Source organism: Xenopus laevis, chromosome 7S (genome assembly GCF_017654675.1).
Source record: "Xenopus laevis strain J_2021 chromosome 7S, Xenopus_laevis_v10.1, whole genome shotgun sequence".
Taxonomy (NCBI): Eukaryota; Metazoa; Chordata; class Amphibia; order Anura; family Pipidae; genus Xenopus; species Xenopus laevis.
The window spans coordinates 72493378-72508328 of NC_054384.1; the positions used below are offsets into that span (position 1 = coordinate 72493378).

Below are 14951 nucleotides of genomic sequence, written 5' to 3' on the forward strand. Positions count from 1 at the left end.
TTATAACTTAAAAACAAATTGGGTCCCCAAAAAAAAATTTGAAAAAAAAATAATTTTTTTTTTGAAAAAAAAAACTGGTGGCAGGGGCCCCCTTACAAGTTAAAAAAAATTGGGGCCACCAAAAAGAAATTTTTTTTTTTTTAAAAAAAACAAAACAAAAAAAAACAATGGTGGCAAGGGGCCCCTTACGAGTTAAAAAAAAATTGGGGCCCCCAAAAAAAAGTTTTAAAAAAAAGATTGGTGGCAGGGGCCTATAGAATATTAAAATAATACATTGGTGGCCATGGGATTAAAAAAAAAACACAAACTGGTGTTCAGTAGGATAGAACTCATGGCTTCAGTACTTCAACTTTGCCTCCTTTCGTGACTTCGGGTCTTTTCACCGCTTCAGGACTTCAATTTCGGCTGTTTTCGTGACTTTGGGTCTTTGCGCTGCTTCAGGACTTCGGCTTCGGCTGTTTTCGTGACTTCGGGTCTTTTCGGAGCTTCGGGACTTCGGCTTTTTCCGTGACTTCGGGTCTTTTCGGCGCATCAGCTTCGGCTTTTCGGCACTTCCGCATTCAGCAACGTAAGAGGCAAGACATATGGCTCGGACGCTCATAAGGGGGGCCCGGATCTTCAAAAAATGCAGCGCTGCCGGGCCCCCCTTCATGCGCAGGCCGGTACGCTTGTCCCCCCCCTGATGGCGGCCCTGACTATCAAATGCAACACCACATACAGTACCACATTTCTCACCCACTTAATTCAATCTTGCCCACTCCCACACCTTGTGTATTACTCCCTTCCCTTTAGATTGTAAGCTCCTTTGCACAGGGCCTTCCTCACCTTTTGTACCGGCATTGGTTGTGATGTATGTAACTCCATATGTTCTATGTATGTAATTCATGTGACTCAGTTGTATAAACACATACAGCGCTCTGAAACATGTTGGCGCTATATAAATACATCTTAATAATAAGTTGTGGGAAATTTGTCTTTGTATAGGCTTAGGCTACCAATAGACAGCTTTTCATGGGAGAAATTATAAGGTATATGGTGTTTTTTTTAGCAGCTAAAACACCCTATGTGCAACATTCTTATTCTGTAGCCATTTCTCTTCCCACTCAACCTTTGCTGCTGCTACTATTACTACTTTATCCTTAAACATCTCTTTCCATTTCCCGCCTTCTATATACCACAGACTCCGAGTTCTGTTCCCTTCCCCCGTGTTCTTTATATGGAATCACCCACGTGGTTGGAGCAGTTCAGAGCGCATACCAACGTCACAAAGACACGCCCATTTTTTTTACGTCAGTGGTGGGCGGGGTAGATTTTGGAAGGGCAGAGCCTTCAGATGAATGGATTAACATATCATTAGCATGTGATTAACGCCGAGCTGGAAGCTGCAGAGTAAAGCAGGTGCCGAACATGGCGAGTCATCCCGGAGCCGCTCTCTGCATCCTTCTCTTGGTAACTGGATTCCATGCTGGACTGCTGCAGCAAGGTAAGAGGGGCTGTGAGGGTATGAGTCGGACATGATACACGGGGGAGGAGAGAGCAAAGAGACTAATAGCCGGAGAGCAAGAGAGTGGGAGGGAGGTATAACAGTGAGGAATGCGGGAGAGGGAAAAGCACAGGCTAAAAGGATAGGGATATCCAGGCTCTGCTCCTTCTACTCATTTCTCCCATTGTTCTGTACAAATGAGCTGCTGATGATCACTAATGTCATTGGGATACAGCATTTCCTAGAGGGAAGGGGTTGGATCCAGAACCATATAGATGGGAAAGAGCAGCAATGTTCATCTTGCAGTGCTCTAGCTTCCCTCGGCTCTCCAGGCTTGTGTTCACGAGTTGTTGGTGAGAGTTGCAGTCAAACAGATGCCGGGGGTTGCAGATTGTCTGTGCCTGCAGTGGAAGAGAGGGGCCAAGACATTTACACATTTTGCGCTGCTATCAAATCAATCCATCCATCCTGCAGTGACACAACAGTATGTTACACTGGCCAGGAGGAAAGGGACCCCAAAAATGCTGGTAGGCTGGGTCCCCCCCATCTGGTGGTGATTATTTAAATCCGAGATTTTCAATCTGCAGCTCCTCCAGCAGCTGTTGCTGAACTGGAACTTCCAACCCCCATATAGCCTTCTGTTGTTGGTGGGATGCAGGGGAGTTGCAGTGCAAGAGCAGCAGGAGGGCTGCAGGTTGGACATCCCTGATCTTAATACTGAGATTAAAAACTTATGGAGAAAAAAAATGTTCTTTGTAATTTTAAACACAATCTTCTTTGAAGGATTGGTGCTTGGGGGACCCCCAAAAAACACCATCTCTGCCCTACACCAAAAGCAACACTTGCAAGCCACATTAGCCATCTGTACCCAGTGGCTGAGATTTGTTTTCCAGTTTGGGCTTTGACTGTTGATCACTTCTTTATCTACATGGTACCACACTGGTGTGCAATTGCAGCAGTTCTGCCCACAAGGAATAGTGAGAGAATTAGGGGTTAAAGGAGGATATTGCTATACAGTTGCTGCAAGAAGAGGGAGGTGTATTTTTTTCTGTATAACTGGCACATTATTAAATTAAAAGGCTTTGACGAAATCACTCATTTGGCTTAAACCCAAGGTGCGTGTGGTGGGGGGTGAGGTGAGGCGATGTGAGAGGGAAGCAAGGGGCTTTTTTAGAGGGGGTTGTAGACCACAGGGGTGCTCTGAAACCAGGGTTGCGTATACCAAATGTTTCCCTGCCGTAATGTTCCTTATTATGAACGGGTGAAACCAGCAAACGGCACTGAAGGATGAGGATGGGGAGTGCAGGGAGATAAATGAATGGAAAGGGGTGGGGAGAGAGGGAAGAAGGATGGTCGGGAAAGAGACTTCACATGAAAGAGAGATGGAGGGATCAGGGAGATGAGAGGGAAAAGAGATGAAAGAAGAACAAAAGGGAAGGGGGTAGGGAAGCAGGTTAGAGAGAATCCTAAAATAAGGGAGGACAAAGGGATGAGTGCGACACGGCTATTGTAATTTGAACCATATCTCCTCTGTTTTCCCCACAATCCACTTGTTGCATAGCAGAGGGGGTGTGAAAAGGAATATCCTCCTTGTTACTAGGAATGTCCAACAAGTGCTACCTCTAGCTGCTGTTAATGGCTGATATGGTTTTGTGATTTGTAGTTCAACAAGTTCAGGGCCGCAGGCTGGGTATTGCAGGATAACTAACAATTCCCTTCCAATGCCAAGGCAACATATTGTCTATTCCTATACATGGGAGGTTTTAAACCCCCTCTCCCCCCATTTATTTTTTGTAGTAAACAAACGCTCGGTTGCTATTTGCAGTCCCCAATCTTTTTTTTCTTTAACACCATTTGCTGAGGGAATGTTTTCAATGCTGCTTTGGTTCCCTGATTGCCCTAGTCCACTTCTTCATTACTGCTCATGGGGATGATTCCAAAGGAAACCACACAAACATCTCTGTGCAACAATTTCTTCTACTGCACTTTCGTTTTCCTTAGTATTTTTGGTTAGGGAGCTCACAATGTGCCATTACAAGCATTTTTCTTTATTTTGGTGTCTGCCTTTATGTTCTGACACAGGGACCCCACCAGAATGTATGGGGGGAAATTATCTCTGCCCAATGCATGTCCCTTTGGCACACTAACAGGGTCAATTCTGTCATCTCATCTTTTGCTGCATTTAAATATATTGAAGACTTGTTTTTGCTTCTGCCTGATTAATATGCACTCTGAATGGCAAAGCACTGTTGTCGAATAATGTCAAACTGTTGCTCACTCCTGGGGGCACTTTGTGTAAGCTGGCTGGTTTAAGAGGAGTGGATTTATACGTAGGCAGAGTGAACTGCTTTATTTCCAAACCTGTTTTAAAATGTTCTTTTTAAATAAATCTTGGAATGGATATTTTATTGCTAATTCAAGGCGGAGTCCATCCTGTTTTGCCCCTAATGGGATCCTGTGTTGTGTTTACACAGAACATTATTCTCTATATGTTCTGCTGCTGTGACCATTTGTTACTTTTGATTGGCAAGTGATTTGAAAAGGGGAGCGGGTTACATAGGATGATCCATATTGTTACATGCTACCGTTGCTTTTGCATCGATTCTGGCTGAAGCCGTCCTGGCAGCGCTCCGAATCAAGAGGGCAGTGTTTGCATTTCCAGAACAAAAACACACACAAATCCTCTTCTCCCACCTCCCTGCCTACCATGCAGAATTTCTCCTTTAACCCTCATTTGTCCATCATGCAGAGGCTGCTCTCTCTACCTGTTTTACTCATCCTACAGAAATCCTGCCACTGACACTATGACTATGCCTATGCCATCCTCCATTTATGCAGAATGGATTTTTTTTTCCTTTTCCACCTTTTTCAGTCCTGTAAAAATCCCCTCTCCTATTTCCCCGATCATTGCTTCACAAGGCCCTCACTGCCCCAGGACTGGATAGATGCCATTATTAAGATCTTTCCAGTCTTTGCAATACTTTCATAGGCTAAACATTTATTTCTTCTGGCACCTAAAAATATTTGTTTTGTGTAAGCTTTTTCTAATTCTGGTCGTCCTTGCAAGTTTGCTGAGCAAAAAAAGCTCAATGCAAAAAACATGCTTGTTTATTTAAAAAAAAAATCTATCTTCTTCCTTACATGATGCCAGCATATCTGTATATCCCTTTCCTGACCATTATAAACAATTGGTCCTTCAGCTCCCCACCTCCCACAATGAATTTTTTTTGCCCCCCATCTTCCTTATCAGGAAACAGTTCTCACTACATCCTGCTATCTTATTGCTATAATGGCACCTTAAATAATTTATTTCGATAAATCAAAACCTAAAAGCCTAGAGAGGACTTAAAGAACCAGCCTAGAGAGTTTGTTCCTCTTGGTAATTGTTTACTAGTACATTGTTCTACACAGCAAGAATCCATGGGAAATCTCAGTCCTTGTATTACAAGGGTTAGTAAGGCCAACTAAACAATACTGTGCCTTGATTTCTTTGGACACAGATTTCCTTTACCCCCTGATGGTTTCACTTTACTGCACTACCTCCATGGTCATTAAGGCCTTTGCACCATGTTGCTCAAACGCATTATGGAAATAATATTCCTTTATTCTCTGAGTATTCTATTTTCATCCAGACCTTTGCAGATGTAGTGAGACTTGAGCTAGCTATGAGTGTCTAGCTTTCATCATCGGTTTGGCTAATTTACACCATATTGCTTGTATGGCAAATTGGGGGACATTGCAACAAATAATCCTGTAATCCTCTTGGATTTTGGATTTTGTCCTGACATAAACATTACTACAGGTTGGCTGAAAGGAGGGGGCCACAGATTCTCTTTACTTTCTTCTGGGCGATCGGACCAAGTAAACAGAACAATAGAAAAGTGGCCATACATATATACCTGTTGGTTTGCCCCATGTGCCCATGGGTTCCTTAAACCATCCAATATAGTCATATAGGATTTCCAAAGAATAGTTCCCTATTAGTACTTTCCTGAAACAAATATTTTGCCTTCCAGCCCTTTGGAGAGTAGTTTTATTTTAGAACAGGTAGGGCAGTAGTTATGAGTAACCCTAGCTAAATTGAAAAAAAGTTGCATTTTGTGAACATTATTGTATATTATTTTTAAAGGGGTGGTTTACCATTAAGGTAACTTTTTTTATTATTATGTTATAGAACGGCCAATTCTAAGCAACTTTTTTAATTGGTTTTCATTATTTTTTTATAGTTATTTGTCTTTTTCTTTTGACTCGTTGCAGTTTTCAAATGGGTGTCACTGACTCCCTTTTAAAAAACAAATGCTCTGTAAGGCTATAAATGTATTGTTGTTACTTTGTATTACTCATCCTTCTATTCAGGCCCTCTCCTATTCATATTCCAGTCTCTTATTCAAATCAATGCATGGTTGCTAGGGTAATTTGGACCCTAGTTACCAGATTGGTTAAGATGCAAATCAAAGAGCTGCTGAATAAAAAGCTAAATAACTCAAAAACCTTCAATAGTAAAAAATGAAAACAAATGGCAAATTGTCTCAGAATTGCGCCCACTACATCATTATAAAAGTTATCTCAAAGGTGAACGACCCCTTTAATAATGTATTCTCATGAGGGGTTGACAAGTTTCAGCCTTTCCGCTTCTGTTATACTACATCTAACAGCATTTCTTGCACTGGGAGATGTAGTTTTATATCTGGGCCCCTCTTCTTGCATTATCTATGGCCCTTTTTTTTCACAGTTACCCTTTTCCTTAAAAGTCACTTTCCAAGACCCTTTTCTTAACATGCAGAATATTTCTCCTTTAAATTTTCCCATAAATTGCAGTGTTACTCACATCTCTGTCACTGAGCAGGGATAACCAAACCTTACCTTAAGTAACATTCCCTCTCCTATATTATTGTTTTTTTTTTTTAAACCCTAATGACTTGTATGGATTTTCGTCCATCACTGGTTTACCGCTCCAGAAAGCCAAAATAACTATTACGTTTTTTTATGATTCGGACCCAGCTCCTAGTAATGCTGGAGCCGCAGCTGTTGCAAGTTGAGCAAATGCATTCAGTATATGTATATGTGTGAAATATGGGGGAGGAGGGAAAATACTGAAAAGAAAATGGAACAGAAGAAAGTGTGGGTTTGGGGAAGGAGCTTCTTGTTATTAAAAATGTTTGTCATGAAAATGGCATCACGTTTGTTTAGGTCTGCTGTGTTTGGAGAAGATAAAGGAAGAATTTGTAGACCTCCTAGAACCAATTTAGTCAATTGGTGGACTTTGAAAAATCAAAGGTTTTTTTTGGGAAAAACTTTGAATCGAATTAGATTGAATGCGCTATTAATTTGATTCGCACCATTCGAATTTGGCCGAATACGGACCTATTAGATCAAAAACTGACCTATTCGACCAAAAAAAAAAACTTCGACTTAATTTTGGTTGGTCTTTTTGAATTTGAATATCGAAGGTTTTTCAATTTCGAAATTCGACCCTTGATAAATATGCCCCTAAATGTTAAAGGACCAGTAATACTGTTGTTTTATATGCATTTAAATGGAATGTATTCTTGACTTTAGTGGTAAAAATGTGTGTTTGCCTCAGAAACATGAAGGTTTATATAAATAAGTTGCTGTGTAGCCATAAGGGCAGCAAATCAAGGTAAATAGGACAAAAAAAGGGACGTGTTTACATAACAGATAAGAAATGTAGAATACAAAGGGCACTCCACCAAAAACTCATTTTTATATGATGAAGGGAATTGTAATTCTAAGTAACTTTTCAATACACATACTTAAAAACAAGTTATTTGTAAGTATAGTTGCCATTTTAAAGCAGTGTTTGTATATCCTTTTTTTCACTGATTCTTGGTCTAAAGTCACAGCTTTTAATCGCCTTTTATTAGCAAGCTTTCAAGGTTGTTTTAGGAGTGAGAGATGCAGGAAACGTAACCAAACAGAGATACTAGTCTCAATTGCATTTACAAATAAACTGAATATGTACATTCTAATTGTAATTATGTATATATTGAAAAGTTGCGTTGAAGTATTTTTTTTTTGTTTATCACTGTCCAAAAAGTAGTTTTGAACTATTTTAAAAAAGGTGCTAACTGCCTTCCATGACTCTTTACAGAACTATAGAATGAAAACCTTCTCTTATATAAAATGACATTTGTTGCCAAGAAATTGTTTATTTTAGGTGCTCAATCAAAAGGAAAAATAAACTTTTGCCATATAAAAATTCTAATAGGGTGCTTTGTCAACCATATGGATTGATACAGAGGAAAATTAAATATGCCACAACTTTCTGGATGACCAATTCTGTACCTCTTGCAATCATATAGATGCTCTAGAATAACAATGTAAAATGCTCACCAGGTTGTGTGGTCCACGTGCACCAGACCACAAGCTTCATGGAGCGGAAAACCGAAACTAAGCAAGAAGACAGGGCTATCCGGCACTCAGAGGAATCCACAGGGCCAAAAGTATGAGTTAAAAAATTAGTCTTTATTAGTCATAGTTAAAAATATAAGTGCATCTCCGTAGGCCCTACGCCTTTCGTACCCTCAAGGTACTTCTATACCAAATCCAAATGGTGTTTTGTGCTTAGCAACCGGCATAAAGGACATCTACTATATTGAATGTATTACTGCCATTAATGTGTAATTATTGCAGTCACCAATAGTGATGAATGACATTTTTGCCAATTTTTCCCAGCAAAATTGCCGACAATAGACTTTAATGGGTGAAAACATTTTTGCAAATTTTCGGCGAATCAAAACTTTTTGGATTTGCCCATCACTAGTCACCAATAAAAAAATTAAAAACGCCAAGCAGTTTCCTCAGGGTTTATGACAGCAGTTGCAGGCATGTTGTAAAGCTGAACATGTAAACAAGCACTATTCAGGGTAAAATCAATAATCATTTAAATAGAAGACCCAAATGGTTTATAGTTTACAACTGCAGTAAATAAGCAAAGGCCTTTACAGAAATGAATGAAGCCCTTTTTCTTTCTATACAGACTTATTTTAATCTAGTATTGAACTGATATCTGTCAGTCTGTCCAATTAATTAACTTGTCCTGTACATGTTAATCTAAATGTGATTAGACTTTTCATGTGTTGCTTACAGATCCATTGTGAATAAAAGGGACTTGCACAGTGGCATTTTTGGTCAAAGACAACCAACCAAAACATCAGTTCCATGACTATTTATCTTTATTTCTTGCGTGACAGGTGGATTTGCATCTTATTTCCATACAACTAGAATCATACAATATACATTTTCATCATGGAACTCGTAAAAGTAGTTTGATGTGACCATCAAATGACGACAGTTATGTTTAATGTTTTTATATTGCTTGAAAGAGGTACTGACACCAGAAAATAACCTTTTTTATATCTATCTTTGCACTATTGTCTATTCAATATCTACTATTGTCTTTGCATACTATTTATACTTTTGCAATAAAAGTATTTGCCAGATGCTTTTACATTAGCTTTCTTACCCCCATGTTCCTCTATGAGAGGGCTGCCATATTTGTGCAGCAGTAGTCTGTTCGTATTAGAAACTCTAACGGATAGGTTGAGATGGGACAATCAGGTTGGCAAAACAGTCAGATTACAGAGTTTACAAAAGCAGAACTATCAGTGAAAAAACAATCAACATGACCTTTAAGTTACCTTTCATGTAGATTCATATTTTGAAAATAATTTTTAGTGTCTGTATCACTTTAACTGGTCATTTAGTATAAAAATAAATGATATATATTATTGAGGTTTTTTTTTCCTGGCTAATCTTCCCAGTGTGGCCCTGGCTAGCTCCTGTGTGAGGTTAACTTGCTCCATGCAGAATGAGCACTGTGTTTGACCGTTGGATGTCTTTCGAGAAAACTGAAATATGACGCTGGCATTTTCATACAGTTCTATTTAAACAAGCAATTTTTAAAGTGTTTTCCTTTTCTCTGTAATAACTACACAGTTTTTTGTACATGATGAAAACTAAAATAACATTCACATTAATAGCAAAACTATCCATATTTTAAAATATCTAAATGTTTTTAGTAGCTTTAAGGCACGCGGTTTCACATTTTGGAAAAACGCCCTATCCGGAAAACTCCAGTTCTAAAATATTTCATATAAAAGATCTCATACCTGTAGCTGTGGACAGCATGGATTATCTGTAAATGAGCCCATTAAATCACACTGCTGATCTTGCTGTGATACACTGAGTTACAAACACCTAGGTTCATGAACAAATCTGCAGATTTGAGGTTGATTTGGTCAAATTTTAGGTATTTCTCTGTGATCATGTATGTACCACCAGGGTAGCTATTGGCAGCCTGATGGCCTGTATATAAACCCATAATAGTGAGCAACCTGTCTGATCTAATTGGGGTCTTGGGGTTGAGATATTGATTGAGTATTGCAGAAAAGCCCACTTGACATTGGTCATGATGTTAAACATTCTTTATTTTCCATAATTCGTATAGCACTGACATGTTTCCACAGCACTTTACAGAGATCTACATCAGTCCCTGCCCCAGAGGAACTTCCAATCTATGTTTCCCGTCCCACACTATGGTCAGTTCAGTCATAAGCCAATTAAGCTGTTCGTATATTATTGAAGGCAACCTACACAGGCACAGTTAGAACATACAAACTCCTTGCAGATAGTGCCCTTGCAGGGATTGAATGCAGGACCTCCAGCATTCCAAGACACTGAGCCACTGTGCTGCACTTCGTTTTATTACATTCATTTTATATAGGAGTGGAGGGTGAAAATGCCTGCAGCTTTCAACTACAGAGATGTTTGAAATTGTTTTCCTTGTAAAAGTTGTGTGTTGTACATGGAGTTCTATGCAAAGCTTGCAAGAGGCTTTAAATAAGAACTTGTGGGTAGCAATGCTAAGAAGTGAATATTATCCATTAAGAATGAAGTAACATTATACCTATTTATGTTGACTGTGCAGTTGTTCACGTGCTGCTGACAGATTAGGTCCATGCATGGTACTTCAGAACAAGAAAAGAGGCTTTGAACTTGCTGTTGTATAACTGATATATCACAAATTAACAGATACTAGCTGTCGCTTTAAAGGGACCGTTACACCAAGCTCTTGTTCTGTGTGCAAACAGTGGAATTAGTGTCATGTTTTGGGGAATTTATGGGAGGGAACAAAGGAGCCTTTGAGGGAGACTGTAGACAACAGAACAGGGGGGCTACTGGAGGGGTGCAGAAGCCGTCTTTTTGCAGCAAACAATAAGATTATTCATGATTCTGTGTTACACGTACTATGTGAATGAGGTCTTTTGCTCCGGGTGAGGGACTAGGCCCTCCTTGCTAATTAATGCTTCATCCTCGATAGAGCAAGTGACATCTACAAATTTGCAGAGCTGAACGTAACCCCTTTTTGCCTTGCTGTTTCCCATTCTGAACAAATTTAACCAGTGTCCTATATTAATGCACTCATGTTGGTGACATAAAATTCTAAATTTCTTTCGGATTTCATCTAAAACCCTGTTGAATGAACAAACTCTTTGTATACAAACAAAGACAGATGGACGCGCACATTTTTCTAATATAAAATTTGATCTTGTTGCATGAAATCTTCTTTTGTGCTCTTTACAAGTGACATCATAGTTTTGAATTGGGATGCCATTCCTTGCATGACTGTCTGGATCAGTCCAAAATTCACACATGATGAGACTGCCTTGCAAGTTGTATGGTATATGTGACTCCCATAGAAATACTCTGATTGGATGAAAATTGTGGATAAGATAGCGTAGTGTATGAGGCCTAAGAGTTTGGGGAAAGAGGGGACTTTGGATTGACAACTATTGCATTTGATGATCACAATTGTTGGTTGTTTTCTATTTCTCTCTCACTGTACTTTCTTATCCTGGGGTGATACCCTGTGCTCAAAAATGGGCATTCTGACGCACTGGCGTGGAAAATAGAGGAGTGAATATGTGAGAAGATGAGCGAGAGGGAGGACAGTATTGTTACTTTAAATTGAGTTTTTCATCTTTTTTAACTCTGCCCTGATATTTCATGCCTCATTTGTCGATTCGAATTTCCAATAAAATGAACGCCATTCCTTTTGTAAGACATTAAATCAGGCGTTGCACAAATAAAAATAACTCTGCGTGAACCCAAAGGTTTGCCAGGCAGTGAGCACGATCTGAGGAGGATTGCACCCATGCTGAGGCTGTGCATATGAGGATAAGCCATGGCTTTGTATGTGGCCTCTCTAGAAATGCTTGAAAAATCTCTCTCCAAACACACATTCATGTACTGTATGTGGGTACATTTTTTTTTATTTATTTATTTATTTTTTTTGTGATGTTCAAAAATGTCATTGTTACATGGCTTGGGATTTACGGCCTTCGTACATTTGTCTTCCCAGTGATGTTTGCTTAAATATAGTCACCAATAGGTTATGCACTCTGGATTGATATAAGTTTGAGTAACTTTGTTTCATCGTGGGCCAATACAGAGATTGTTTAAGGAGAAAAATCATTATATAACTCTGTGCTGTAACTTTCCATATTCCTTTATTCTTATTCCAGTGGCTATTTAACTGGCCACAGGGGAGTAATCAGGCCTGCAGTACGATTGCTCAGTGCAGCATAGCTTGTCATATAAAAGCCATTTTTAATCTATATAAATACCTGTACTAAGAGCTTGACTATAACCACATAACCTTTTTATAAAGCTAAATTTGTGACAGAGCTACAGTCATCAGTAACAATTTAGCAATTCTGGTGTAAGTGAAAACGTTCCTATTTCACTGCTTAACCTTGGTATCTCTGGGCATTGTAGAATTTTTAACACGTTGATTTAACCCAATACTCTGGGATGTAAGTTAAATGATGTGTGTGGTTCTAGCCTGGTAGTTTTTACACAAAAGAAGCAGTGTGGTATTGCTCTATTTTGGAGAGCGCTTATTGTTTGTTTTTCACAGGCATTCACCCTTTTAATATTCAGTCTCTGTGTCTGGTTCAAAAAAAGTTTGTTTTTGTATGTGCATACTAAAATACATTTCATTATTGCTTATTTCTATAGCACTGGCATGTTACACAGTGCTTTTCAGAGATTTGTAATTCACGCATGGGCCTTCCCCAGTGGAGCTTATTGTCTAAGGTCCCTGCAGACATACCACATGCAATACGTATGCACACTACGGTCAGTTTCATCAGTAGCCAAATAACCTTCATGTTTGAGGAGTGTTGGTACTCGTTTCTTCATCACCAATAAATAAATAAAAAGGCAAGGGGAGAAAGTAAACTGAAAGATAGTGCCCTGATATCTTATAGTAATGCAAATCAGCAATGCCTTGTGTATTGCTATAATGCCTATGGTGTATTTCTTTTCAGCACATTCAGTAGCAGTGTTTATATTTCAGCATTGTGAGTACGGCTGTTCTTCATCTATCAGTCAAGTACTCCCTTGGCCTTGTGGGAGAAGCTATTACTGTACATTTGTTGAGAGGTGTGAAATGTAGAGCAGCAGTGGATGCAGGTGTTGGCATAGGGCAGATCCAGTTAAAATTGAGAGTATCTATATCAAAGCCCCCAACTGATTGGCCAAAATGTTTCCGTCTTTTTCCGATGACAGTTTGGAGAAATGACAGAAGCTTATGTGAAGTGGGTCCTATTCTCATGAGAAATAAATATTTTGTATTCCAGTATCTAGTTTAAAATGTACAGACTAAGAGTTGTTAGTATTTTATTAATTTTTTTTGGAGGGGGGTAAGATATGCAGCATTTGACTTTTTTTTTTTTTTGTTTTAAAAAAACCCAAAAAACCTGCGCCTCCCTTGTAATATACCAGCCTGAAGTAAGAAATCTGCCAATCAGGGCAATATTGTTGAAATCATATATAAAGTACCTCTCACCTTTTAAGGTTGTAGCTCAAGTTAAGATTTCAGCGTTGGTATGATGTAGACCGTGGCATTCTAATCCATTTGCAATTGGTTTTCAAATTAATAACCTCTTGTTTAAATGAAAAAATCTAATAAGCTACAAATTAGACTAACAACTCATGGAACTAATAAAATAGCTGCTACTACTTCAAACACACAGTTTTTTTTTTCCTTATATGTTTCAAGTTCCACATTTTTTTTAGGCCAATTTCTTATGGAAAATGGGTTGTCCTCTCGGTTGCACGCCCTAGTAGGAATTTTAAACTTCATTACAGAATGCTTTGGGTGACTGTTCTATGTAACCACCAGCAGAAAGTTAAGTGTAAACTGCCCTGCCCATACTACCCAATCACAAAAGGTGGCAACCCTACTCGGAGCCTACATATTCGTGAAATTTGATGTTTCTGACTATAGAAGTTAGGACAGACCCATGTTGTATATTAAAGTTTGTTTACATCATTAGTAAAAATACCTAAAAAGGTGAATCTGAAATTGATATTGAAAAAACAGAATGTATTTGTTTTCACAATGACCATTTCCTCAAAAGAATTTGCTTAGAATCCTCCATATCAATTTTGCATATCTAGAGGCTAATTGAATATATATGGAGAAATTGATATAAAAAAAATGTATAATAAAGTGTATATTTTTTTTTTTCTCCCTAAGGGGTCCGTTTACTAAAGCGTGGTCAACTTGACGATATGTTTCCGCATGTTATCGCTGCGAATATTTTTCTGACAGAATATTCACAGCGACTACGTTTACTAAACAGCGATGCGCTCAGAAGTCATTGCGTTCACTTGCGGTAACTACGTCGACGAACCAGCTTACGTTAGCGGTAATTTTAGCGAGTTGTGAATTTTTTGGCAACAAATTAAGTTTGCGAATATTTATGCTTTAAAATAGTCTTGTTTTATGGCGTTTATTATGGCATGATTTATGGCCAGATCTGTATCTTCAAAACTGCTACACTTTATAGATATTCTCAACAACACAGTAAACAGATTTCACCCAACCAAACATGTATGCATCATATAAATCCACATTTCAATACATCCAGTCACAAGACTTACCCCCTGCCAATAAAATATTATAAATAAAATTCATAAACAAGTTCTACCAATAAATCTGTGTGCATCATATAAATGTAGTTTTATCTAGGTTGACAAAGCCTTTGGTCCCTCCTAGCCATAATAAATCGTCTTTCAGCTGAAAAAGCTGCTGTAGCAGCAGACAAAAGAATAATCCAAAACATCTTTGATTATCCTGTCACTTCTCTCTTCTCCTGTTAGGAATGGCAATAGGAACAGAATGATGGGTAAAACAAGGTGTTTTGGGATATTTCCTGTCCCTTTGAATTTTCTGGCTAAAAAATAAATTACCACCAATATATAGATGGTGGTAAAATTTTGTGAATATTCTAGCGTTAATTTTGTCTTTCGTACATTTCGCTGTTTAGTAAACCAGGCTTTAATGTGTACGTAGCGTTATTTTCAGCAAATGCAATAACTGGTGAAAACATATTCTTGTGCAAGAAAACTTATTAAAATTTATATTTACCGCAGG

The 14951-nt window shown here is 38.6% G+C and overlaps 1 protein-coding gene across 3 annotated transcripts in view; it reads left to right on the forward strand.

The window, feature by feature from the left end:
- The first annotated feature begins 1331 nt into the window (after window positions 1–1331).
- The window catches only part of cadm1.S (cell adhesion molecule 1 S homeolog), a 117500-nt gene continuing 103880 nt past the window's right edge, over window positions 1332–14951 (forward strand). Inside the window, exon 1 of one of the 3 annotated variants that reach the window (XM_018227747.2) lies at window positions 1332–1483. In XM_018227747.2, coding sequence (XP_018083236.1) covers window positions 1408–1483 — 76 coding nt within the window. In that variant the 5' untranslated portion in view covers window positions 1332–1407. The remainder of the gene's footprint in view (window positions 1484–14951) is intronic. The other 2 variants (XM_018227745.2, XM_041571382.1) reach the window with 2 other exon arrangements.